Consider the following 27556-nt stretch of genomic DNA (forward strand, 5'->3'; position numbering starts at 1 on the left):
CATATCCCAGTCCCCAGAACCTATAACTGTGACCTTATTTAGGAAAAGGGTCTTTGCAGGTGTAAGTTAAAATCACAAGGAGAGATCATCCTGGATTTAGGATGGGCCCTAAACCCAATGACTGGTGTACTTATTAAGGGAAGGACAGAGGGAGATCTAAGACACAGACACAGAGAAAGGCCATGTAAGGACAGAGGCAGAGCCTGGGGGTGGGGGGTACAGCTGCAAACCAACAACACCTGGGGCCACCAGGAGCTGGAAGAGGGAGGAGGGATCCTCCCTAGAGCAGGGGTCCCCAAACTACGGCCCGCTCCGCATTTATCTGGCCCCCGCCGCACTTCCGGAAGGGGCACCTCTTTCATTGGTGGTCAGTGAGAGGAGCACATTGACCATCTCATTAGCCAAAAGCAGGCCTATATTTCCCATTGAAATACTGGTCAGTTTGTTGATTTAAATTTACTTGTTCTTTATTTTAAATATTGTATTTGTTCCCGTTGTGTTTTTTTACTTTAAAATAAGATATGTGCAGTGTGCATAGGGATTTGTTCATAGTTTTTATATAGTCTGGCCCTCCAACGGTCTGAGGGACAGTGAACTGGCCCCCTGTGTAAAAAGTTTGGGGACCCCTGCCCTAGAGCCTTCGGGGGGAGCATGAACCTGCCCACTCCTGGATCTCAGACATCTGGCCTCCGGAACTGGGGGGAACTCAGTTCTGTTGTCAGCCCCCAGGTTTATGGTAGCTAGCTGTGGCAGCCCCAGGAACTAAGACATTGTCCAGTGCCCCTTAGGCAGGATGGGGGGGCATTCTGAGTTCAGCTTCTTAAACAGCAGCAGACAGGAGCAGTCCAGGGAAGGGGTGTCAGATGTCGTGGGGAGCCTTCAGCACCTGTCAGGTTTTGGGTGAAACACGCATGTCCTGGTAATTTAAATTTTCTGGAACATTTTTGTGGATAAACAATGATTTAAGCCAATGAAACTATAACTTTGTATGTTGGGAGGTGCTCATGTGTGCCCCCCTCCTCCTCAGCTCAAAGTCCACACAGACCCTGTCCCTGTCCTTTCATTTTAGCCTCATCATGGCCCTCCTACCCAGATGGTGCAAGAGACACCACGCCCATTCCTAAGGTGGCATGGATGAGGGGCTGAGGCAGGGACGGGCTAGTCTAGGGCCACAGTTCCTCCATGACAGAGCTCGCGCTGCTCCAGACCCTGCTGGCACTCACACCTGTGGGACAGGCAACCCGATAGCACCGGTGCTGGGGTCTCGCTGTCCCCTTCACACTGGCCCAGCTGAGTGCGGGTGACTGGGTCTCCCCACCAGGAATGACTTCATAAGCTGAGGGATGCAGGAAGCATTTTCTGAATAAGCAAATAGCTTCATTTCTTCTTAGCAAACGAGGAGCAAAAAAAAAAAAAAAAAAAGAAAGGAAGAAAAAAAAAAGTGAGTAAAAACGTCTTCTCTCCTCCACCCTCATTCATTTCCTAATGATACAAAAAATGGTATAGAGGAACTGGCCCTGGGGTCAGCAAGCCTGCACTTCGGTCCCGGCTCTTGGCTGATGACCTCAACCTCAGTCACTGCAGGGATTTCCTGTGGCTGCTGTAACAAGTTACCACAGTTGCAGTGGCCTGAAACAACACCAGCTTGTTTTCTCAAGGTGTCGGCGGGGTTGTGCTCCCTCTGGAAAACTCAGGAGAGTCTGCTCCTGCCCTCGCAGCGTCCGTGGCTGCAGCATCCTTGGCTGGTGTGTGGCTGCATCTCTCTAACCTCTGCCTCTGCTGTCACGTGGCCTTCTCTCTGTCTGTGCCAAATCCCCCTCTAACTCCCTATTGTGAGGGCTCCATGATGACATTAGGCCCACCTGGACAATCCAGAAAGGCCTCCCATTGTCAAGATCCTTAATTTAATCACATCCGCAAAATACACAGGTTCTGGGGATTAGGACATGGACAACTTCTGGGGCCATTTTTCAGTTTACCACAGTCACCTCATCTGAAAAAGAAGTTATAAACCTGCCCTTATAGACCTAAGAGGGCACAGTCTCCTAGAACAAGGATAGTGGGGGGGGGGGGGTGGCCAATCTGAGCTCAGGCACTGCCACGTCAAGGGCTGATGGCCATCAAGCATCCATTCTCACAGCTGGTAGAGTGACCCCCACCCCTTGGCCTGCTCAGCTTAAATGCCCATCTCAGGACCAGGAGAAGCCTTGCGCCAGTTCAGCCTGTCTGCTCACATGCTGCGGAGCAGATGACATGGTAGATGGCATTCTAAGTCAACATACGTAAAGAGAAACTTCTGGTCAACCCAGATATGGAGCTACTGACCACACACTTCTTCCTCTGGTCATGTTTGCTGTCTGGGTTGGTTTTTCATGGAAAACTCTGATCTTTCACAAGCAATGAATTAAGCAGGAAGTTGCGAACAAATAAAAGTGACATTGAAGAAAGTTCTAGAATTCTGGCAGCATGAGTCCAGACACCCTACTCCCTCGAGAAAGTACACAGGGTTCTTCCCATTAGGCAACCAATCTCATTTGTGGGAGTTTATTGTACTCAACTCACTCTCTGTTGGAAGAAAATTCCTTTGGGAGCCCCTATCTGCCAAGGACTATTTGTTAACTGTGAGCAGGGGAGGTTTAGGGGGCAGGACAGTGCAGGGGGAGGGGGACAGCCTCATCATTCCTTTGCAATGAATGCACTGACTTCAGAGGTGTGGGGACATGTGGTGGGAGGCTGGAATCCAGCCCGTAGTGCTGGCGCCCATCCACGCTGTCTCCCTCTGTGGGGACCCACTGGCCAAGAAGGAAATGCATTGTGCTGGCCCAGATATTGCCAGATGTGACAAAGCAGTGGATTCTGGTTTTTAAATCCTCGATTACTCAGGGGTGGCTGACCTGAGACATGACTTCCTCCTGGACTCTCTGAAACCAGCTTAGCGGGCCTGCGCCCAGACCCTGCCTGCTGAAACTCGGCCTGGTCATTGCACGGCTGAGTCAAAATCGTGTCCTTCGGTCCACATACATACACACATGAGTTGGTGTGAGTACTTGTCTTCTGAGTATGCCCTAGCCCTGACTTCTGGGATCCAGTAACTTCTCCTTTTTTACCAAATTTGCACCAGACACTACATAGCATGCTTACTATCACCCCATTCCCCAGTCTACAGCAGACATCACTAATCAATCACCAAAATTCTAGCCCTGTTTTGGGATCCTTTACAACACATTTACTAATCTTGCCTGAGGTCATTATGTTTGCTTTTAAATACACATCTTGTACACTACTTAGACACTGTCTCCCAGGACCCCCTGAAAATGCTGCGTGTGTTCCAGAGGCCTTTTATATTTTTCAACGGTCAAAATTCCTTTTATTATCCAAGTAGTGTCCTCTCCGGGAGGAAAACAACCACAGGTGTGTGCTCTAACAGGAGAAAGTGGGTTGTTCACTTAGCACATCCAGCTGAAGGCCAACAGGGATCCACAGCCTTCTGTGCTTATCAGAGGGCGGGGGGCAAGGGAGCGGTAGAGAGGGATTTTTATCATGACCCAGCGAACAGGGCAGATCGTGGGATGGCCATGAGGAGGGTGAAGAGGTTCTGCTGACAGAGCCACAGCTGGTGAAGTGGGACCACTTACAAGTCTGTGTCAGCTCCCACTGGAAAGGGTAGATCTCAGCTGGGAGACACGCTACAGCGTTTGTGATGCTGAGCTAGAGAGGCCCGGCATGAGAGAACACGTTGTTGTCCGATTCCTTCATAGGAAGTGCACAGAACAGGCAAATCCATGGAGACAGAATGGGGGTTGGGACAGCCCGGGGCCAGGGGGGTGAGGCGACTGCTAGCGGGAGTGGGTTTTCTTCGAGGTGATGAAGATGTTCTAAAATTGATAGTGGTGAGGGTTGCATGACTGGAAATATACTAAAAATCACAGAACTGTACTCTTTAATGAGCGGCTGTGTGGTATGTGAGTTATATCCTAATAAATTTGTTGGGTTTTTTTTTTAAAAGGTAGTATCTGGAGGCAGTAGCCTCAAAGCAGGATGGCCAGCTGGCCAGCCGGCTCAGAGCTTCCAAGCCAGGTGGCCTTAGCAAGTGTCTTAACCGTCCTGAGGCCCAAATTCTGTGATTGTAAAATGGAGTTAAGACAACTCACCATGCTGGGCTGCGGGGGCTCTTGTGAGGATTAGAGTCTACCGAAGGCAGCCTGGCGTTCAGGAGACACAGTAAACCGGGGCTCCTCAGGAGCAGGCCTAGTGATTCCCAGACGCGGACCTGAGCATGACTGACAGCACCTAGTGACTGGCTGAGGCCCAAGCACTGCATCAGCTGGTCCTCTGATACTCCTGAGGAGCAAGCCTGCAGCTCCACTGTGGTGAGAGCACACATGCCTCAGGAAAAAGGGGGCCAGACACCCCACCCACCCCCTGGCCCCTGGCATTGCATTGTGAGGGTTTTGTGGGGAACCATTGCCCCAAACCCTAGTAGGGAGTGCCCAGCAAGGAGCCCCTCCATGAAAGGCTCTCAAGGGAAGCACTCAGATGAGAAGACAGCACACCTCCCCTGCGAGCAGTTACTGCATGGGAGGGAGGCAGGAGAGTGGGGAGGGGGGGTGAGGCTCCACTAGACACTGCCCACCCCAGAAGCCTCAGCCTCTTTTTTTCACTTTTTAAAAAACATTTGAGAGAGAGAGAAAGAGAGGACAGACAAACAGGAAATGAGAGAGATGAGGTGCCTTGACCAGGGGGCTCTAGCTGAGCCAATGACCCCTTGCGCAAGCCAGCGACCTTGTGGTCATATCTATGACCCCACAATCAAGCCGGTGACCCTGTGCTCAAGCCAACGATCTTAAGGTTTCAAACCTGGGTCCTCAGCACCCCAGGCCAACACTCTATCCACTGTGCCACCGCCTGGTCAGGCTGCAGAGAGGGCACTTTTAGCATGAAGGCCTTTCCATGTTCGGGGACTCTCTACGCGGGTCTGAAGAGTTGGAGACGGGCTGTTCCTTCTTCCGGAGAGCCTTAACACACTTGCAGATTAGGGCACCATTTCAAGAAGAACCAAAACCATGAAAAGGTGTGTTCATTCCAAGCCTGGCATTTTCCTTCCTTCTGGGATCACAGTCACAAGGCACATGTCCTGGGACACAGAATCGAGGGGACAGGATCTGAGCAGACAAATGTGGGAACAAATACTCTCAGGTCTCAGCAGATAAGAAATCCACCCGCCCAGCTCCTCATTTCTGTCTTTTCAGCTTAAACTAAGCTCCAGGTCTGGAAGGTCTGTCTTCAGAGTCCAGTGCCTGGAAGACTGTGGGAACGATGGATAGATGGCATTTTCAAATCTGGAAGTCTGACCACCAGCGGGAACAGACCAACCAAGGCCATAGTACAAGTCAAGAAGCCCAGTTCTTAGCTGTCCACACTGGGACGGGAAATCCTGCCAAAGTTTTCAACAACCAAAAAGCCACCTCCGCCCTCTTGCCCATTACAGCTCAGGACGCGGAAGGCATGAGGAACCGCCAACATATGGCAGCAGCTCACCAAGTTTTTGCATCATGCCAGATTTTTAAATTTAAAACGCAATGACACTGGGGAGAAGTGGAATTTCTGAAACAGCCTTTGGCGAACCCCATCCAGTCCCCTTCCTGTTCCGTCTCTCAAGTCTCCTCTAAACATCCTTGTTAACAAATCTGGACCGCCAACCTTCCCAGCTATGAAGCTTAAGCCCAGGGTCTCTATAGCAAATCCCCCCCCAAGTGCAAGAGCTCTGGGTTGAGTTTGCAGGTTATGGAAGAACCTTCCCAGGGAGTTTCAGGAAGTGTATATGCGGAAACCCCGACTGTCACTTTCCTTCACTGCCCGACTTTATAATGGGAAGCAGACACGTCAACAAGCACCAGGAAGAGACCTGCTTTGAAAACTTGCTCAGATGAAACTGGTGTTACGAGACCAGCATTCACACATACTGTAAAAGCATCTAATTATCGATAGTGCTGCTTAAGATTGTTTGTGTACAACTGCAAGCTGTTGATCCCCAATTCTGCTCCTGTTTAGTCAGGGGGACCCAGCCCTGCCCCCATGCTGAGTCGGAAAGCTGTAATGAGATGCACATTTAGCAAAAAGTATATAGTTAATTGAGTTTGTTCATGGCACATCCGAACCCGGGTGCTGAGAGACGAGCCTGTCACCAGGGACATATCACAAAAGGGACAAAATAATTTAGTAATTGATAGAAAACCATAATGAAGGAAGAAGCCCCTGATTGCATCAGATCAAACACAGCAGACAGGTCGCTATTCCTACCAAATGAATCTACTTTTTTGAGCTCCTGCATTTGGTCTAGCACTCAGAATTTTTAACAGGAAAACGGAATGCTTTGTTTTGCTTAAAGACTGCATTTGTCTCATGATTTCATTGCAAGGCTGAATGCATTAATGATCATTTAAAAATACAGATTGTCCTAATAGCATCACATCCAAACTCCAAAAGAAAGTACTGAATTTTCGATGTCCGGGCTGATGCCCGGAGCCGGTTCCCAAGTCAGGGAGCCTGCACTTACCCTGGAGCAGTGGTGGTGTCTGCCGAGCGTCCTGCCGTGCGACATGTGACAGGTCAGCTATTTATGTGTCCTCCCTGACTGCATTGGCCCAGGTGCCTGCAGTAGCGGCAGGGTGCTGACTCTGTTCTCCTGGACTGGCTCGCGCTCAGCTGGGAAGTTTCAAGTTCCAGGCAGGCTGGGATTCCCTCTCCCCTCGCACACACTTAACCCTGCTTTTGCCTGGTGAGGAGGGATCTGAGTGAAATCAGTCTTGCTGGCTGTGCTTGCGGGCGAAGGATCAGGTCTTGGTCTCCATCTGGCTTCCCCTCTGCTTTCTCCTTAATAAACCAGCACATGTGGGGAAGACACTAGAAGATGCTACTCTGCAAGATTTGTTTTTCTTAACCCTCTGAACTGTTTTCCCCCAGGCAGCAGAGGGCGCACCTGCTAGAAGAAATTTGGGATTTCTCCCTGGGGATTAGCAGCCCGTGGGTCTCAGGAAAGAAGGGTCCCCTTTGTTGGGCTCATTTTGGGGGCTGCCTCAGAGAGTTTAGAGCTCAGCCCCCAAGCCCTGGCTCAGGGTGGGTGGGGGTAACTGGGGAGAAGCATGGCTGGTGAAGTCCAGCCCACTTCTAATTGTTGCAAATGCTCCGCTGTCTCCTTCCTCCCAGAGCCCCAGTGTCTATGTCTTTAATGTGTAAATTGTGTCCATGAACCAATAAACTCTGGGGAGTGATTTATGTGCCCAGTGGAGGCTATGGTTGCAAACATCTGAGCCCCCTCTCCTCTGAGTCTTCATGCACCCCTTGGCCCCTGAGTTGCCAGTTCTGTCTGCTTAACAAGGCCTCTTCAGCTCTCATGAGTGACAGGGAAACTGAGTCACGAGAGCTTGACATGCTGAAATTCACCCCATAAGTAGGCACTGAGCTCCTGCCATGTACCAGATGGGGTTCCGTGGTGAATGTAGGAAGAGATGTCAGCAATGACACACACACACACACACACACACACACACACACACACAAACACACACACGTCCTTGCTCCCATCCAACTGTGTCTACCTCATGAGGCCATCGTTAGTATGTTTCCTCATCACATGAAAGTCACACCACCCTCCCAAAGGGTCCTAGGGGTCTCAGGTATTCTCTCTTCTTGACTAAGACACCTTCAAGAAATAGGTGTCTTGGGGGGAAAGACACCTGTGTGAAAAGACACATCCCCAATCTTGGTTCTGACTCCTGATTCCAGAACTGACACTCCAGAGTTCCAGCCCTCGGAGGTGCGTCTCCAGGGCCTTTCAGGAGGCCTCCGTCGGCCCCCATATGGAAGAAAAGAGTGAGACCTCCCCCGCACTCACACACGTGGCCCAGAGAGGCAGCACCACGTGGGGTCAGACCGACTCTGCAGTCAGCTGCCTGGATTCAAATAGGACTTCACCACTTACTGGCTGTGCCACCTAAGGCTAGCTGTTTAACCTCTGTGAGCTTCAGTGGCGTGCATTGTTAGAATTTGGATTATAGTACCCTCTCCTCGTGGGAATGATGTTCAGGATGAAATACTTTAAAACATGTTACATTCCTGAAAGTGCTACTACTGAAACCCAAAGAGAGATCCCATCATCCCCTGTCCCATCACAGGAGCTTCCTGGGAAGCCCTGGGGGCTGGAGCACAGGAGAGCCAGGCCCAGGCGCTCATGCTTGTGACTGCAGCCAATTTGATGTGTATCTGCAGCCTTAAAAAATGCTGTTAACCTTTGCCACAGTCATCCCTTGGAATCTCCTCTACAGAAGAAATCCAAGATCTAGGGAACAGGGTACAAAGGTACTAATTAACCAGAAACTAAATGTCCCCCAAATAGGAGGGTGGCAAGTTAGGAAATGAGAAATGGGTCAGCAGCAGCCCATGGGTGATGCATTAAGAACTTCTACTTCCACAGGGTTTATATATGAATGTATATTTAGATATAAGCAATGTATCTAGAATTGACAAAATCCGATCTTGAACATAGAGGACCAGTGCATTAAAAGAATATCATTAGAAGTTTTAAATCATCTCAATTGATGTGTGAGACATAAAATCTTACATCTGGGATAGGGGTCTGGGAGTAAAGACTGAGTGGGAAACAGCCCCACCGTTGGCATCTGGTGGCCAATGACAGTGTGCAGAGCACCATGAGGGAATGAACCCATAATCCACTTCTTCCATGGAGGCTTTTCCATGTCCCCATCTGAGCAATGCGGACTCCGCTGTGAATGAGAGACAGTTCCCTACCCCGGGGAGCTCACACTGCATCAGGAGCAGGTGACTCAGAAGGCACAGAGAGACAAGCAAGGAGACGTCAGAAGCGCCTGAGCGCCGTGCGTTCAGGCAGAGAAGTTCCAACGGGGTCTCTATTTTAAAGCATAACCAAGAAAGGCCCCTCTGCGGAGGGGGCAGGAGGATCCCAGGCGGAGTTTGGGACCGGGGACGGTCAGGCTCATGTGTTGGCTCTGCCAGGCAGACTTCAGGTAAAGAGAAACATCACCCTCCATGAAGTGGGTGGGCCTCATTCACTCAGCTGAAAGATTTCAGGAGAAACACTGAGGTTTCCCTGAGGAAGGGGAAAGGCCGGCAGCACCAGCTCCTGGCTTTTCCAGCCCGGCCCTACGAACTTTAGACTTGCCAGGCCCACAGTCATGGAAGCCAATTCCTTAAAATAAATGTCCTTATACAATGTAAAACCTCCCACTGGCTCTGTCTCTGGTGTTAAAAGATGGAAACGTCGCCTGAGTCCTGAGATCTATTGTCTGAAGGAGCCTCGTGGATTTCTCTACTGAGCTTCCTTTTGTCACGAGGTTTGGACAGCTGGGAAACTGCTTGCAAGGCAGGCACACAAATGGTTAACTACGGTTGTGGCCATTTCCATTTAACAAGCCAGGCTGGGCATCCTGCCCCTCACAGCACCATGGCACTTCTTCCTGTGGCAAAATGCAATTAAACATAAACCATTTCAGGTTAGACCACCGTTTCCAGAAAAACAATTTCCTGAGTTGCGGACTGCCAATATTTGTTGGACTCTACTTTTTAACCAAGAGCTCTGTTTTGTAAACAAGGCCTGAAAAAAACTTTATAAGCGTGAATCCACTAAATTTACATCAGTGGTTTCAACCGGGGCTGCACATTAGAGCCCGGATAGGTTTGTTTTGAGAGTACCGGGTTGAACTCCAGACAACTGAGCTAGGCTCAGGGCTGGGGCAGCATCAGCGCTTCATGATCCACCCCCTCTTATCCACCCCGGTCTGTTTCCAAAGCTCCACAGGTTGAGCACCTCTGGTTTGCCCACAGGACTCTGATTAGGTGCTTCAAATGAGCCAGACCCACAGTCATGAGGGGCAGACACAGAGCGTGCCTTCTGCTAACAGCATGCCGAACTTTTGGGAGAAGTCGAGAACCAAACACTGGCCTCTCAAGAGGTGAACTCGCTAGGCTGGTTGTTAGTAAATGAAGGTGACTGGTGGTTGGCCTGTTTAAATGACCAAAGCTCTCAGAAAGCCTCTTCGTGTCCCCTGCACCTTGCAGTGGCCCCAACAATATTAGTAGAAGTTGAAACCTCAAAGCAAGTAATTGATGCTGATTGAAGTGCAATTACCCTCAGATCATTAACAAGTAAGTGTCGTGGGGAGGACAAATAGATGATATTGGCTATCCCTGGTCCAAAAATATGATGCATTCCCCTTTCTGTATTCTGCGTAGGTCTGGGCGCCTGTTTCAATAATCTGTTGCTGTTACAATCCACTCCAAAACTTGGTGCAGCAAAACAGCCAAATCATTTATCTCTCACCCTCTCTGTTGGCCAGGACCGTGTGGAGGGCTCGTCTGGGCAGTTTTCACTTGGGCTATGTCATGTAGTTGTGGTCATATGTCAGCAGGGGCGTGGGCCCCCCTGGAGGCGGACTGGGGTGGTGGCTCCTCACCAGGGGGTAAGCTGGTGCTGGCGGTTGACTGGGGCCTCGGCTCCTCTCCATATATCCACTTGAATGTCTTCACAGCATGGCCGCTGGCTTCTCCAAGAGCAAGTGATCCTGCAGACCGAGGGAGGAGCTGCAAGCTTTCATAACAGAGCCTCAAGAGGAAGTCCCACACTGTCACTTCCTCCATATCGTATGGACCATGCAGGACCAGCCCTGGTTCAGTGTGGGAGGGGAGTGTACCAGGGCTTGGATACTGTGAGGCTGGCCCCAGAGTCAGTCCTGTATCCTCAAATAATCCACACTCCCCCCATTTCTTACCTGTAACATTGTTCGCCATTGTGAGGGTCTGGGAATGTGAAAAAAATGCGATTTTCAAACACAGTATGTGTCCATCTTTTAGCTCATCTTGTCCCTCTCTCATTTCAGTATAAGTAGCTCAAAGAGGCCACAGTCAACATTCTCCTTGCAAATCTCGTTAGCTCCATCACTCAGTGCACTATTAGGTGTGGGCTCTACTCTCCGTATTAGTGCAGTGACAGTGCTGCTGAAATATAACCAGGAGCACCTCCTCTAGAAAGGGCTGTAGGCCTACGACGTCACATAACTCCCTCAGCAGAAAGTTAGGGATGAAGGTGATGCCTGGCCTCCCTTCTACATCCTTTTGTTGGAAGAGCAAAGACGCGACAAGAAGCAGAGAAAAGTACCAAGAGTTACGCTGTTTTCATTAATTACTTTATTATAATTAGAATAAAGTCCTTTAAAAATTATGGCTTTATTGTGATAGAATTCACATACCATACATTTCACCAATATGAAGTGTGCAATTCACTGTTTTCTTGTCTACCATCACAACTGTGGACTAATAAGGGCCCTTTGACCACAAAGAGAAACAGCAGTCAATGGGGCAGAAGTCAGCTAGGGAATTCCAAGAAGTCTCAGCTGCAAAAGGGCTTTGGTGGGCTGAGAGGTCTGACATGCTGGGCTGGGCCCTCAGGGCAGGGGTTTTGGGGGAATCCGTGTCACTTCCCTGAGGCTGGAGTGAAGGGTGATGGCCAGTCCTGAGTGGCCTTGGCACCATGTCAGAACCCTCTTCCTGAATCCTGAGCACCTCGTTTCACGGGCCAATGTTCCTTCCCCTGTTCCGTTATTCCAGTGGCCTGAGGGCTCCTTAACTTTCAAGGCAAGTTGTCTGGGGGCAGAGGACCCTGGGGCCATGGCATAGTCCTGCCCCTCCTGTCCCACAGAGATTGCCCACATCCTTTCAGCTCGACCCGCGGGCCCCATCTGGTCCTGTGGGATGGGGAGAAAGGTCCCGAGTTTGGGGGTGTAATAGTGTCCCTCTCTGACCCTCCTGGAAGCCTTTCCCTCGGTGATTCTGGCTCCGGTCAGGCCAACTCTGCAGCTGAGCCAGAGGAGAAAGGAGGGCAAAGCTCCTCAAAGCAGGAGGCAGGCTCGGCTCTGCACAGGCACCTCGATAGAAGAAACTGGCCACAGTCAGGTGTGATTTTCCTTCTGCTGAACCCCATCCAGGTGGCGGAGATAGGGCACACCTCCAGCAGCAGAGGGCAGAAAGGGCTGGTGAGCACTGACTTACCGGGTGATCCGGTTTGTACCTGCATCTCTCTGCCCCTGCTCTCTCTGTGGCAAGTCCGGTGAGCAGAAGGCACAGCGGGTCCACACGCGAGGGTGTGGCCATGTCTTCTGGAGTGAGCGCTGGGGGGGCTCCATTGTGACCCCAGCAAACAAGGAGTCCCAGCCCCCCTTGGACACCCATCAAAGTGCTCTCTCCTCCCCTGTGCTGCCCTGAAGCCAAGTCCAAGCTGTTTCACCAAAACATTCTCTCCTCTCACCTCCATGGATTTCAGCCTGGAAAACGACCACGGCCGACCTCTGACCTCAACCTTCAATCAGGAGTCAAGAATTCTTTGGCAGATACCAAAACCACAGTTCACGAAATCAATTCTCTCATCGGTGGACACGAAGGGCTTTGCAACTTTTTGCTCTCATGAAGAACACAGCTGAGGTCAGAGGTCCGTTGAGAGGACCTCGATGGCAAATTGAGTTCTGCACTCGTCAAAGTTTCCTGGAGAGCCCCGGGTGCTTCCTCCATCACATCACAGGCCCAAGGGAGATGCTTCTTCAGAGCCACAGAACCCTGGTCCAGACCAAGTGAAGAATTCTGTACAGCAATGTGGTGACAACACAGACCATTTTTGACAATGGAAGGGAGCCAGCAACTGGCTAACTGGGGACACTCACTGGCAGATGAATCTGGATAAAAGTGTTTGAGCGAATGAGTGCATTTGTGCAAATATATATTTGTGTGCGTGTTGACTCACATACACACATATACCTGTACACACATGCACTCACACACATAGTGCCCAGTTCTACTCACTGGGGGGGCTGGATCTGGGACACCCCAGGGGCAAGAGCACCTCCAGCACCCAGATCTTGGTTTATAAACACCATCTTCCTCTTAAAGTGACCAGGACTCCTTGGAGAGATGGCCCAGTCCGGTCTGGGCAGGAAAAATACCAGATGCTCCTGGAATATCTTGACACATCAGATGTCCAAGAAGCCATTTGGGAGCCTGGGCACCGTCAGTGCGTCAGGAGCCAGCTTGATGGGGCGGACTGAGAGCAACAGATTACATCCTGTTGGGAAAAAATTGTTGTAATTCATTAATTCATGCTCAGACATATAGACAGATGAGTGAAAGTTTGAGGAATTATGAGATGTTAACATAGTTTTCAAGTACTTTTCTACAAAACACTTATTTATAGATAAAGAGGGAAAGAGTAACTTTGCAGGGAAGGACCTGGCAGACACCATATTAATTAAGCAATCAATATTCACACAGCCAGTAACGGGACACAGGAGACACCAGACATCCTATGAAACCAGCCAAGTGCCAAGACGGAGAACATCAGGACAGATGAGAAACTTGCAGACTGAAGGAGACGGGCGGGCGGCTGACAACCCGATGCCAAGCACAGATGGACCCTCTGCCCTCCAGCCAGACTGGGGCAGGGCTCGGATGGACTGTGTTGCTTTCTGATTCTGACAGCACACTGTTTGTGGGGACACATGCCCGAGTGCTGGGCTGTGGAGATCACAGCCAGGCCTCACCCTATGCTGCTCTTCCGGCACACTGTGGGCGCTCCCTGCAGGACCCTTCCTCACCTTTGCATGGAGCTGCTGTCTCGTCCTTGTGTCCCTGGGTGTGGAAGCTGGTCATTCCACATCTTACCTCCACTCATTTCTCCGCTGCCTCTCCTGACCTGAGCTAACCCCTCCCCTCACCATACACTGCAGGGGTTCAGGTCAGCTCAGGGATCAGGCAGTGGGAGGCGTCGCTGTGAGCTGCAGGGTCAGAGGGACAGCACGCAGGAACCAAGCTGAATATCAGACCTCGCCCACCTTCCACTCACACTGGCGCTCCTCCTCTTTGGGGCCTTCCACTGTCCAGTTGCCACCAACTTTCTGAGAAACCAGGGTGTTGGTGCCTAGATGGAGGACAAATCCAGGTTTTGTGGGGACTACAACTTATGTAATTTAGGGGGGTCTTTTTAAAGAAAAGCAATACAGAATCAGAGACACCAGACTGGGCGCAGTGGGGATTGCTTAGCTCCTGCTCTGCTGGGTGCCCTGAGGCTGATGCAATGGTCAGATCATTGGTCCCGTGATGACTGACTTGAGAAACTATTAATTATTCTGCCCAGAGGAGGCTGCAACACCTTGCACAGACACTCTACCTTTACCTGAGAGGCGTGCTGTCACTCCCTTCATCATGTGCTAACCCTACTCAAAGCCCTGTAAGACGGTGTCTTTGTGCTGTCAGTGCTGTAGACTGGTCACACCTCTCCCTTTCTCTGCTTTCCTTTCTGCCTTGCCCCTCACTTCTTCCACCTGGGATCACTTTCCCTTTGACAAAAGTAGTCTTAAAAAGTTTTTTATGGGTTCGATTCCCGGCCAGGGCACACAGGAGAGGCGCCCATCTGCTTCTCCACCCCTCCCCCTCTCCTTCCTCTCTGTCTCTCTCTTCCCCTCCCACAGCCGAGGCTCCATTGGAGCAAGGATGGCCCGGGCGCTGGGGATGGCTCCTTGGCCTCTGCCCCAGGCGCTAGAGTGGCTCTGGTCGCGACAGAGCGATGCCCCGGAGGGGCAGAGCATCGCCCCCTGGTGGGCAGAGCGTTGCCCCCTGGTGGGCGTGCTGGGTAGATCCCGGTCAGGCACGTGCGGGAGTCTGTCTGACTGTCTCTCCCCGTTTCCAGCTTCAGAAAAATGCAAAAAAAAAAAAAAAAAAGAAAGAAAGAAAAAAGTTTTTTAGTGCGTGTCTACTGGTGCCAACTTTTCTCCTTTGTGTGTATGTTTTATTAAAAAACAAAAAAAAGTTTAAATTGGCCCCGGCAGTTTGGCTCAGTGGGAGAACATTGGCCCGGTGTGTGGACAGCCCAGGTTCAATTCTTGGTCAAGGCACATAGAAGTGACTATCTGCTTCTCCACTCCACTCCTCCCCCTTCTCTCTCTCTCTTTCCCTCCTGCAGCTGTGGCTCAATTGAATTTGTTTGAGCGCATGAGCCCCCGGTGCTGAGGATGGCTCTGTGGAGGCTCCGCCTCAGGTGCTAAAAATAGCTCAGTTGTGAGCATGGCCCAAGATGGGCAGAGCGTCAGCCCCAGATACAGGTTTCCAGGTGGATCCCGTTCAGAGTGCATGTGGGAGTCTTGTCTATCTCCCCTCCTCTCACTTGGAAAAGAAGGGGGAAAAAAAGTTTAAATTGGAGAATGATAGAGATAAGTGTGCAACCATAGCATTCCTTCTCACAAAGTGAGTGCACTATAGAAACATAGGACATCAGGCTCCCCCCATCACCACACCCTCTTCCTCCCTGGAGGGTTCCGAACACCAGTCGTTACTTGGCCTGGTTTTGAAACAGCATAAATGGGATCTAATGGTGTCCTCTCTATTTCCAAACTATGTGTGTGCAACTCATCGGTGTGACTGTGGGAGAGGCAATCCATCCATTTCCATGGCTGTTTCATACCCTGTGGAACAAGTCAGCTATGAAGAGCTGCCCAGGCTGCTGGTGATAGGCATTGAGGATTTCCCTTTGGGGCCCCAAACAGGCTGCTGGGGCATCCTGGCACGTATCCTCTGAAGCACACATGCCCACGTGCTGTTGGACAGAGTCCGGAGAGGCTGTGGAGAGTCGGTGTGCACCATTTACCACTGTGGTTTTATCAGTTCCCACCCTGCTCATACCGCATAGGAGGCTCCATGGTTCACCTCCCTCAATATCATTAATCTTTGAAATCTCAGCGATTCTGAAAGTGTCTCATGGTGGTTTTTTATTTGACCAGTGAGGTTGAGCACCTTTTCAGATATGTATTGACTATTTGGACATCTTTTCTTGTTACGTGTCTGTTCATGTCTTTGCCTTTTTTTTTTTTTTTTTTTGGAGCTGTAGGAGACTAAAATTCATTAATCATTAAATAATGATGAGTCTGTAATGAATGAATGAGAGTTATAACCCTTGTTTCTGAAATGATCAGGATAGCCTTCCCTCCTCCTCCATCTCCATTCCTCCTTCTGCTGGCTTCCTGGTAATGTCACTGTGCTTGGTCCACTGCACGTGGAGTTGTCTGTCTGTATCACCTTATAGGTAATAAAAAGCCTTATTACCTTATGTACCATAGAAATAAGTCCTTGACTGGCCAAGAGGATAGTAAATATCTATCCTGCTCTATGGCTCGATTGTCCTCTGTCAGTGCTGTCTCTGATGAACCAACGTTCTCAATTGGAATGAATGCCAACTCATCAGTCTTTTTAGAATGAACGCCAACTCAGTCAGTACTTTTGCATTCAGTTTAAATAACCTTTACTAATTCCAAGGTCATGAAGAGATCTTCATATCTCTTATCTTTTTTTTTTTTTTTTTTGTATTTTTCTGAAGCTGGAAATGGGGAGAGACAGTCAGACAGACTCCCGCATGCGCCCGACCGGGATCCACCCGGCACGCCCACCAGGGGGCGACGCTCTGCCCACCAGGGGGCGATGCTCTGCCCCTCCGGGGCATCGCTCTGTCGTGACCAGAGCCACTCTAGCGCCTGGGGCAGAGGCCAAGGAGCCATCCCCAGCGCCCGGGCCATCCTTGCTCCAATGGAGCCTCGGCTGTGGGAGGAGAAGAGAGAGACAGAGAGGAAGGAGAGGGGGAGGGGTGGAGAAGCAGATGGGTGCTTCTCCTGTGTGCCCTGGCCAGGAATTGAACCCGGGACCTCTGCACGCCAGGCCGACGCTCTAACACTGAGCCAACCGGCCAGGGCCTCTCCTAGCAGTATTATTGTGTTCCTTTTCACATTTTGCTCCATAACTGAATTTTGCACAAGTTGTGAGATGGGGATAATTGTTTCCTTTGACCCAGAACCACTTACTAACAACAGTGTCCTTCCTCATTGAGCAGTAGTGTCTCTTGTACCCCCCACCAAGAAAAGCTGCATGAATGGGACTGTTTCCAGACTCCTTATTCTGCCCATTGCCCTCTGTCCATTCTCACACTAACACTGCCTTGCCTTCTGGGAACACATTGGTCCTCCCAAGGCATTCAAAGTCTTCAACACTGTCTTCACTATTCTTGGCCCTTTGCATATAGAACAAGTGTGGCAATTTCTGCAAACTCTGTACTTGGACTTCAGTTGGAGCTGCACTGACCCAGCGTTTAGGGAAGAACTTACCTCTCTACAATATTGAGGTCTGCAGCCCACAAACATGCCCGATACCTCCACTTCTTATATTTTCTTCATTTTCCTTCAATATTTTTACAGCTTTCTGTCTCAGGCATCTTTTGTTAGATTATTTTTACAAAGTTGAGAGTATGAAAGGGTATAATAAATAACCTTTATAACTGAACATCACTGTTTTTTTCTTCATACTTAGAAATACAATTGATTTTCGTATGTTGAGCATGAACCCATCCATCTTGCAAGTTTCACTCATTGCTTTTAGTATTTTGCTTCTGGATCTTTGGCTTTTATGTGTAACCAAATCATCTGCAGATAATGAGTTTCTTTTTTGGCTTTTCAAACCTTATCCCTTTCAACCTTCTTTCCTGGCTAGGTTCTGTGGTACAGTGTCAAACATGTCACACTGGGCGGTTGTCCTCGTCTCAGTCCCACCTTAGGGACAGAGCTTTAGATATTCCACAATTATGTAGGATGTTTGTCACGGGTTGCAAGTTTGATTAGATGAGGAAAGTTCCTCTCCATTCCTAGTTTGCTAAAAGTTCTCTTAATCATAAATGACTGTTGAGTTGTACAAATGATGTTATTGCATTTCTTGAAATGATCATATGATTTATTTCTCTGTTGATCTGGTGAATTACATTGATGAATTTTTTTTGAATATCATACAAAACTTGCATTCCTGAAGCAAACCCAACTTGGCCATGATATGTTATCACTCAATAACACTGAAACCAGCTTGTTCATACTTTGCTTAGGATTTTTTAGGATTTTCAAGAGAAACACTGGCCTGTAACTTTCTCTCTTTTCTTTGTAACATCCTTCTAAGGTTTTGATGTCAAGGTAATGCTGTTTTATGAAACAAGACAGGACACAAGCCTTTTTGGCTGCTGTTGTTCTATACAAAAGTTTGTTAACAGATTGCTCATCTTTCTTCAACATTTTAAACATTTACCAGTGGGTTCATCTGAGTCTTTAGTTTTCCTTGTGACAATATTTTAAGTTATAGATTAAGATAGGCACAATAAAGAGTGACCTCAGTAAAATGGTGGTATACGAGTTTCTGGCACTTGTTCCTTCCCAGAAACATTAATTTGAACAACTCTCCATGCATGAAAATGCCTTCACAAGGGCTAAGGACTCCATGTGAGGGATTACAGCACCTGGGTTAAGCCCAGATAAGAAAAGACACATTTGCCTGACTGGTAGTGGCTCAGTGGATAGAGTATCAACCTGGGATGCTGAGGTCCCAGGTTTGAAACCCTGAAGGTTGCCAGTTTGAGTACAGCTCACCAGTTTGAGCGTGGGTTTTGCTGGCTTGAGTGTGGGATCATTGACATGATCCTATGGTTGTTGGCTTGAGCCCAAAGGTCACTGGCTTGAGCAAGGGGTCACTGGTTTGACTGGAGCCCCTAGTCTAGGCACGTATGACAGGTAATCAATGAACAACAAAAGCAACACAACTACAAGTTGATGCTTCTCATCTCTTCCTCTTCCTATCTCTCTCTCTCTCTGAATCAGCAGTTCTCAACCTATTGGTCGCGACCCCGGCGGGGGTCAAACGACCAAAACACAAGGGTCGCCTAAAGCCATCGGAAAATACATATTTTATTTTAAAATGTGGGGTCGCGACCCACAGGTTGAGAACTGCTGCTCTAAATAAATTAAATTAAAAAGACACTGGCTGGTTAGCTCAGTAGTAGAGCGTCGACCAGGTATGTGGAAGTCCTGGGTTCAATTCCCTGCCAGGGCACACAGGAGAAGTGCCCATCTGCTTCTCCACCCTTCCCCTTCTCTTTTCTCTCTATCTTTCTCTTCCCCTCTCACAGCCAAGGCTCCATTGGAGCAAATTTGGCCTGGGCACTGAGGATGGCTCCATGGCCTCTACCTCAGGTGCTAGAATGGCTCCAGTTGCAACAGAGCAATGCCCCAGAGGGGCCAAACATCACCACCTGGTGGGCATGCCGGGTGGATCCTGGTCAGGGGCATGCGGGAGTCTGTCTCTCTGCCTCCCTGCTTCTCACTTCAGAAAAAAGAAAAAAGACACATTGAAAAGGATAGAAAATGCAGTTTTCTGTTACCCCTGTCACCCTCTCCCCCAAGGCCAAGCAGCCCAGCACAGAGAGAGACACCCTCCACAAAGGGGAGGGAGAATGATGCAAAGTGCCCAACTTTATCATGGACTCCAGGGCCAGCCCATAGGAGCCAGACTTGTCCCAGAGAACCCAGGTTCCAGGCACAACCCTATGTGCTGAAGCACCAGGCCTCCTCACCTGCTGACCCAGGCAACGGGCTGACTGCCCGAGAACTCCACCCAGGTTCCTAGATGGGTGACTGGTATAAGACTTTCCCTGCCACAGCCAGTCTGTGAAGACTGGAAAAGATGCCTACCTCTTCAAATGTGCAGACACTAACACAAGGCCACAAGAATCATGAATAATCAAGGAAACATGACAACACAAAAGGAAGCTAATAAAACTCAAATGAGTGACCCTAAGCAATGCAGATCTATGAAATGTCTGAAAAGAATTCAGAATAATCCTTTTATAGGAATTTTGTGAACTAAAAGAGACACAGAGAGATAACTAAACAAAATTAAGAAAACAATGCATGAATAGAACGATAAGTTCAACAAAGAAACAGAAAACATGCATTTTTTTAAAAATCAGAAATCCTAGAGTTAAATATGATGTCTGAAATAAAGAATCCAATAGAAAACCTCAATAGCAGACTGGATCAAGCAAAATTAGTGAACTAGAAGACAGGCCATTTATCCCATAGTGGCCTCTCTGGGGCGTTGCTCTGTTGCAACTGGAGCCATTCTAGCACCTGAGGTGGAGGCCATGGAGCCATCCTCATTGCCTGGGCCAAATTTGCTCCAATGGAGCCTTGGCTATGAGAGGGGAAGAGAGAGTTAGAGAGAAAGGAGAGGGGGAAGGGCGGAGAAGAGAGAGAGAGAGAGAGAAAGGAGAAGGGGAAGGGTGGAGAAGCAGATGGGCACTTCTCCTGTGTGCCCTGGCAGGGAATTGAACCCGGGACTTCCACATGCCACTTCCACTAGAATCATCTAGTCAGAGGAGCAAGAAGGAAAAAAGTCATGAAAGCTGACATGAATTATGGGATATCATTAGAAGAAAAAACACCTACACATTACTGGAGTCCCAGGAGAAGAGAGGGAGAGGGGGACAGAGAGCTTATTTTGAAAACTAATGGCTGAGAACTTCTCATATCTTGGTAGAGATTTAGATATCCAACTTCACGAAGCTCATAGATTCTGCCCACCCCACCAAATTTCAACCCCAAGCGATTTTCAGCAAGACCCATTATAATAAAACTGTTTAAAATCACATAGAGTTTTAAAAGGAGCAAGAGAAAAAAATAAATGGCCACATACAAGGGAACTATAAGTAGATTTCTGAGCAGAAACTATGGAGGCCAGCAGAGAGGGGGATGATGTATTCAAAGTGCTAAAAGAAAAAAAGCTGCCAAAAGAATGCCTGGCAAAGCTGTCCCTCAGAAATGACACGGAGAGATAAAGACTTCTCTAAACAAGTAAGAGCTGAGGGAGTTCATCACCACCAGACCTGCCTTATAAGAAACGCTAAAGGAGTTCTTTAATCTGAAATGAAAGGACACTAATTAGTAACATGAAAACAGATGAAAATAAAAAATTTACACTGGGAAACAGAAGTATATAGTCAAATTCAGAATACTCTAATACAACAGTATATTAATCACTTAATTCTAATATAAAAAAATTAAAGGACAAAAATCATTAAAAATAACTACAGTTACAATAATTTCTTAATGGATATAACATAAAATGATGTAAACTGTGACATCAAAAACATGAAATTGGGGGAATAAAAGTATAGGGTTTTTATACAAGATCAAAGTGGTTATCAGCTTTTTTTTTTTTTTTTTTTTTTTTTTTTTTTTTTTGTATTTTTCTGAAGCTGGAAACGGGAAGAGACAGTCAGACAGACTCCTGCATGCGCCTGACCGGGATCCACCCGGCACGCCCACCAGGGGGCGACGCTCTGCCCACCAGGGGGCGATGCTCTGCCCCTCCGGGGCGTCGCTCTGCCGCGACCAGAGCCACCCTAGCGCCTGGGGCAGAGGCCAAGGAGCCATCCCCAGCGCCCGGGCCATCTTTGCTCCAATGGAGCCTTGGCTGCGGGAGGGGAAGAGAGAGACAGAGAGGAAGGGGGGGGGTGGAAAAGCAAATGGGCGCTTCTCCTATGTGCCCTGGCCAGGAATCGAACCCGGGTCCCCCGCACGCCAGGCCGACGCTCTACCGCTGAGCCAACCGGCCAGGGCCTGGTTATCAGCTTTGAAAACACTGTTGTATTTATGAGATATTTCATGTAAGCCTCATGGTAACCACTGAGCAAACACCTACAGAAGATACAGAAAAGATAAAGAGAAGAAAGTCAAAACATACCACTACAGAAAATCATTAATGCACAGAGGAAGACAGCAAGAGAGTAAGAGAAACAATAAAATAGTCAAAAGCAATGATATGACATTAAGTCACTATCTATCAATAACTACTTTAAATCAAGGTTAAAATGTCCAAAAAAAAAAAAGCATCAAGTGCCCAAATTCATTTTTAAAAAGACTCAACTCTATGCTCTCTACAAAGAGATTCATTTCAGCTCTAAGGACACACGTAGGCTCAAGGGACGAAATGGAAAAAATATTCAATAAGCCTAACCAGTGATGGCACAGTGGATAGAGCATCCACCTGGGACACTGAGGTCTCAGGATCAAAACCCCAAGGTCATCAGCTTGAACATGGGCTCAACTGGCTTGAGCGCAGTCTCACCAGCTTGAACGTGGAATCATGAATATGACCCCATGGCTGCTGGCTTGAGCAAGGGGTCACTGGCTCAGCTGGAGGCCCTGGGTCAAGGTACAGATGAGAAGCAATCAATGAACAACTAAAATGTTGCAACTATGAGTTGATGCTTCTCATCTCTCTCCTTTCCTGTCTCTCTCTCTTTCTCCCTAAAAAAACAAAAAGAAAGAAAGAAATGGAGGGAGGGAGGGAAGGAGGAAGAGAGAGAGGGAGGAAGGGAGATAGATAGATAGATAGATAGATAGATAGATAGATAGATAGATAGATAGATAGATAGATATTCAGTGAAATGGAAAATAAGAGATAGAAAGGGTACCAATACTTATATAAGAAATGAACTTTAAGTCAAAAACTAATAAGAGACAAAGGTAATTATATCATGATAAAAAGGTCAATTCAGCAAGAGAATATAACCATGTAAATGTATATGGAACTGACAGTGCTGGTTTCTGAAAAGATAAACTCAGCTGATAGACCTTTAGCTTGAAAAAAAAAGAGAAAAGACTAAGAAAAAAAGAGAGAAGACAAATAAATATAATCAGAGATAAGAGAAGACATTACAACTGATTCTATAGAAGTACAAAGGATTGTAAGAGACAACTATCATATACCAACAATTATACACCAACAAACTAGGTAACCTAGGAGAAATGGATGGAAAATTCCTAGAAACAAGACTGAACAAAGAAGGAATAGAAAATCTGAAGAAACCATTAATGAGTAAAGAGATAAACAGTAATCATAAACTGCCCAACACAGAGAAGCCCAAGACCAGTCAGCTTCACCGGTGAATTATACCAAACATATAAAGAAAAATTAAGGCCAATCCTTCTCAAACCCTTCCAACAAATAAAAGAGGAGGGAATACTCCAAAACTCATTTTATAAGACCAGCATTACCTTGATACCAAAGCCAGACGAGAACACTACAAGAAAACTATAAAGCTATACTCCTGATGAACATAAATGCAAAATTTCTCAATAAAATACTAGTAAACTGAATTCAACCGCACATTAAAAGTATGATACACCGGCCCTGGCCGGTTGGCTCAGCGGTAGAGCGTCGGCCTGGCGTGCGGGGGACCCGGGTTCGATTCCCGGCCAGGGCACAGAAAGAGAAGCGCCCATTTGCTTCTCCACCCCCACCCCCCTCCTTCCTCTCTGTCTCTCTCTTCCCCTCCCGCAGCCAAGGCTCCATTGGAGCAAAGATGGCCTGGGCGCTGGGGATGGCTCCTTGGCCTCTGCCCCAGGCGCTAGAGTGGCTCTGGTCGCGGCAGAGCGACCCCCCGGAGGGGCAGAGCATCGCCCCCTGGTGGGCAGAGCATCGCCCCTGGTGGGCGTGCCGGGTGGATCCCGGTCGGGTGCATGCGGGAGTCTGTCTGACTATCTCTCCCCGTTTCCAGCTTCAGAAAAATACAAAAAAAAAAAAAAAAATATGATACACCATGATCAAGTGGGATTTATCCCTAGGATGCAAAGATGATTTGACATATGCAAATCAATAAATGTGATACACATTAATAATAAAAAATAAATATATGATCATTTCAACAGATGTAGAATAAGCATTTAACAAAATACAACATCTTTCATGATTAGAACTCTCAACAAATTGGATGTAGAAGAAATCTACCTCAACATAATATAGTCCATGTATACCAAGCCCACAGCAAACATCACTCTCAACAGTGAAAGGGTGTAAGATTTTCCTCTAAGATAAGGGAACAAGACAAGTGCCCACTCTTGCCACTTCTATTAACATAATACTGGAAACCCTTGTCAGAGCAATCAGGCAAGGAAAAGTAAAGGCATCCAGATCAAAAAGGAACAAGTCAAACTGTTTGTTTGTAGGTGATATGATCTTATATCCTAAAATCCTAAAGACTCTCCCAAAAAACTGTAATAGTAATGAACAAATTCAGTACAGCTGAATACAAAACCAATATATAAACATCAATCATATTTCTATACACTAACAACAAATCATCTGAAAAAAAATATTACCATAACATAAAAAATAAAAAAATCAGGAGCAAATTTAACCAAGGAGGTAAAAGACTTGTACACTGAAAATTATAAGACACTGATGAAAGAAAAAAAAATTTTTTTCAGTGAGAAGAGGGGAGGCAGAAACAGATTCCTACATGTGCCCCAACCGGGATTCACCCGGCAAGCCCGTTAGGGGGCAATGCTCTGCCCTCTTGGGGCATTGCTCCATTGCTCAGCAACTGAGCTCTTCTTAGTGCCTGAGGCCGAGGCCATGGAGCCATCCTCAGCACCCGGGGCCAACGTGCTCCAATAGAGCCATGGCTGCAGGAGGGGAAGAGAGAAAAAGAGAGAGAGAGAGAGAAGCAAGAAGGGCAAGGGGTGGAGAAGCACATGAGTGCTATGTTTCCTGACTGGGAATTGAACCTGGGACATCCACATGCCAGGTCAACATTCTACCACTGAGCCAACCAGACAGGGCCAATGAAAAAAAATTGAAAAAAAAAAGGAAAAATAACTCATGTTCATGGAAAGAATATTGTTAAAAATGTCCATACTACCTCAAACCATCTATAAATTCAATGCAAGTCTATCAAAATTCTAATGGCATTTTGTACAGAAATAGAAAAAAACAGCATGACCAGGCAGTGGCACAGTGGATAGAGCACTGGCCTGGGACACAGAAGATCCAGGTTCAAAACCCCGAGGTTTCCAGCTTGAGTGTGGGCTCACCAGCTTGAGTGCAGGATCACCAGCTTGAGTGTGGGATCATAGACATGACTCCATGGTCACTGTCTTGAGTCTAAAGGTCACTGGCTTGAAGCCCAAGGCCGCTCGCTTGAGCCTAAGGTGACTGGCTTGAGCAAGGGTCACTGGCTCAGCTGGAGACCCCCCCCCCCCCAGTCAAGGCACATAGGAGAAAGCAATCAATGAACAACTAAGGTGCCACAACAAAGAACTGATGCTTCTCTTCTCTCTTCTTCCTCTGTCCTTGTCTGTTTGTCTGTCTCTCTCTCGCTAAAAACAAAAACAAGAACAATTCTAAAATTCTCAGTGGAACCACAAAAGACCCCGAATAGCCAAGACAATCTTGAGAAAAAAGATCAAAGCTGGAGGCTTCACAATTCTGAGTTTCAAACTATATTACAAAGCTGTAGTAATCAAAATAGTATGGTACAGGCATTAAAAAGACACACAGAAAAATAAAACAAAACCAAGAGCCCAGAAATAAACCCACATATATATCAACTAATATTTGACAAAGGAACTAAGATTTTTCAATGGGGAATGGACAGTCTCTTCAATATGTGGTGCTGGAAAAACTGGGTATTCAAATGCAAAAGAATAAAATTGGGCCCCTATCTTAAAACCATTCACAAATACTAACCTGAAATGGATTAAAGACTTAAATATGAGACCTGAAAAATGAAACGCCTAAAAGAAAATAGAGAAAAAGATCGCCTGACCTGTGGTGGCGCAGTACATAAAGCATCAACCTGGAGCACTGAGGTCACTGGTTTGAAACCCTGGGCTTGTCTGGTCAAGGCACATACAGGAAGCAACTATGACAAGTTGATGCTTCCTGATTCTCCCCTCTCTCTCTCCTCTAAAAATCAGTATATAAAATCCAAAAAGAAAAATCTTTGACATTGGTCTCAACAACAATTTTTTGATATTATATTTAAAGCACAAGCAACAAAAGCAAAAATAATCGAGTGAGGCAATATGAAAATAAAAGGGTTGTATAAAGCCAAAGAAATAATCAACAAAGTGAAAATGCAACATACAGAATGGGAGGAAATATTTACAAGTCACCCAACTGATAACAGGTTAATATTCAAAATAAATAAGGAACTCATACAACTCCACAGGGAGAAAAAAATCCAATTAAAAAGTGAGCAGGCCCTGGTTGGTTGGCTCAGTGGTAGAGCGTCGGCCTGGCGTGCAGAAGTCCCGGGTTCGATTCCCGGCCAGGGCACACAGGAGAAGCGCCCATCTGCTTCTCCACCCCTCCCCCTCTCCTTCCTCTGTCTCTCTCTTCCCCTCCCACAGCGAGGCTCCATTGGAGCAAAGATGGCCCGGGCGCTGGGGATGGCTCCTTGGCCTCTGCCCCAGGAGCTAGAGTGGCTCTGGTTGCAACAGAGCGACGCCCTGGAGGGGCAGAGCATCGCCCCCTGGTGGGCGTGCCGGGTGGATCCCGGTCGGGTGCATGCGGGAGTCTGTCTGACTGTCTCTCCCCGTTTCCAGCTTCAGAAAAATAAAAAAAAATTAAAAAAATAAATAAATAAAAAAGTGAGCAGAGGCCCTGGCCAACTGGCTCAATAGTAGAGCATTGGCCCGGTGTGTGGAAGTCTCAGCTTCAATTCCCAGTCAGGGCACACAGAAGAAGCACCCATCGCCCGACCTGTGGTGGCGCAGTGGATAAAGCGTCGACCTGGAAATGCTGAGGTCACCGGTTCGAAACCCTGGGCTTGCCTGGTCAAGGCACATATGGGAGTTGATGCTTCCTGCTCCTCCCCCCTTCTCTCTCTCCTCTCTCTCTCTCCTTTCTAAAATGAATTAAAAAAAAAAATTAAAAAAAAAAAAAAGCACCCATCTGCTTCTCTACCCTTCCCCCTCTCCTTCCTCTCTCTCTCTCTCTCTCTCCCTCTCTCTCTCTCTCTTCCTCTCTCTTCCCCTCCCACAGCCAAGGCTCCATTGGAGTCAAGTTGGCCCAGGCACTGAGGATAGCTCCATGGCCTCCACCTCAGGCGCTAGAATGGCTCCAGACAAAACAGAGCTATGCCCCAGATGGGCAGAGCATCACCCCCTAGTGGGCATGCCGAGTGGATCCCGGTTGGGCGCAGGCAGGAGTCTGTCTGACTGCCTCCCCGCTTCTAACTTCGGAAAAATACAAAGAAAAAAAAAGTGAGCAGAACTGAATAAACACTCTTCCAAGGAAGGCAAACATGGCCAACAGGTACCTGAAAAAAGGCTTGACATCACTGTTCACCAGGGATAATGCAGATCTAAAGCACAATGAGCTAGCACCTTACACCTGCTAGAACGGCTATTATCAAAAAGACTAGAGATAATAAGAGCTGGCAGGGATGTGGACTTAAGGAAACCCTTGTGCACTGTTGGTGGGACTATAAATTGGTCCAGTCACATGGAAAACAGTCTGGATATTTAAAATAGAGCTACCATATGATCCATTAGTCCCAATCTGGGAGTATAATTGAAGGATTCCCCAAGTTTTGGTATGTCAACTTGTCATATTTAATTGTCAATTAAAAATACTTCCCATTTGATTTTTTTATTTGACCTTTATGGCTGGCCTGTGGCCAACTTTGATAAAGTCCCAAGGAGCACCCGGGAAGAATGCGTGCCCCGTGCCTGCTGGATGCTGTGTTCTACATGTGAGTCAGGTCGGGTTCCTTAATCACATAGTTGAAATACCCCACTCTTTACTGACTTTTTATATACTGTTTCTTAAATACAGT

At 47.8% G+C, this 27556-nt stretch overlaps 1 protein-coding gene across 1 annotated transcript in view; it reads right to left on the reverse strand.

Moving 5' to 3' along the window:
- Window positions 1–11311: 11311 nt before the first annotated feature.
- The window catches only part of BANP (BTG3 associated nuclear protein), a 164772-nt gene continuing 148527 nt past the window's right edge, over window positions 11312–27556 (reverse strand). Inside the window, exon 14 of the mRNA XM_066349225.1 lies at window positions 11312–13144. Within this exon, the coding sequence (XP_066205322.1) occupies window positions 13091–13144 (54 nt within the window). The 3' untranslated portion in view covers window positions 11312–13090. The remainder of the gene's footprint in view (window positions 13145–27556) is intronic.

Source organism: Saccopteryx leptura, chromosome 9, assembly GCF_036850995.1.
Source record: "Saccopteryx leptura isolate mSacLep1 chromosome 9, mSacLep1_pri_phased_curated, whole genome shotgun sequence".
NCBI classification, from domain to species: Eukaryota; Metazoa; Chordata; class Mammalia; order Chiroptera; family Emballonuridae; genus Saccopteryx; species Saccopteryx leptura.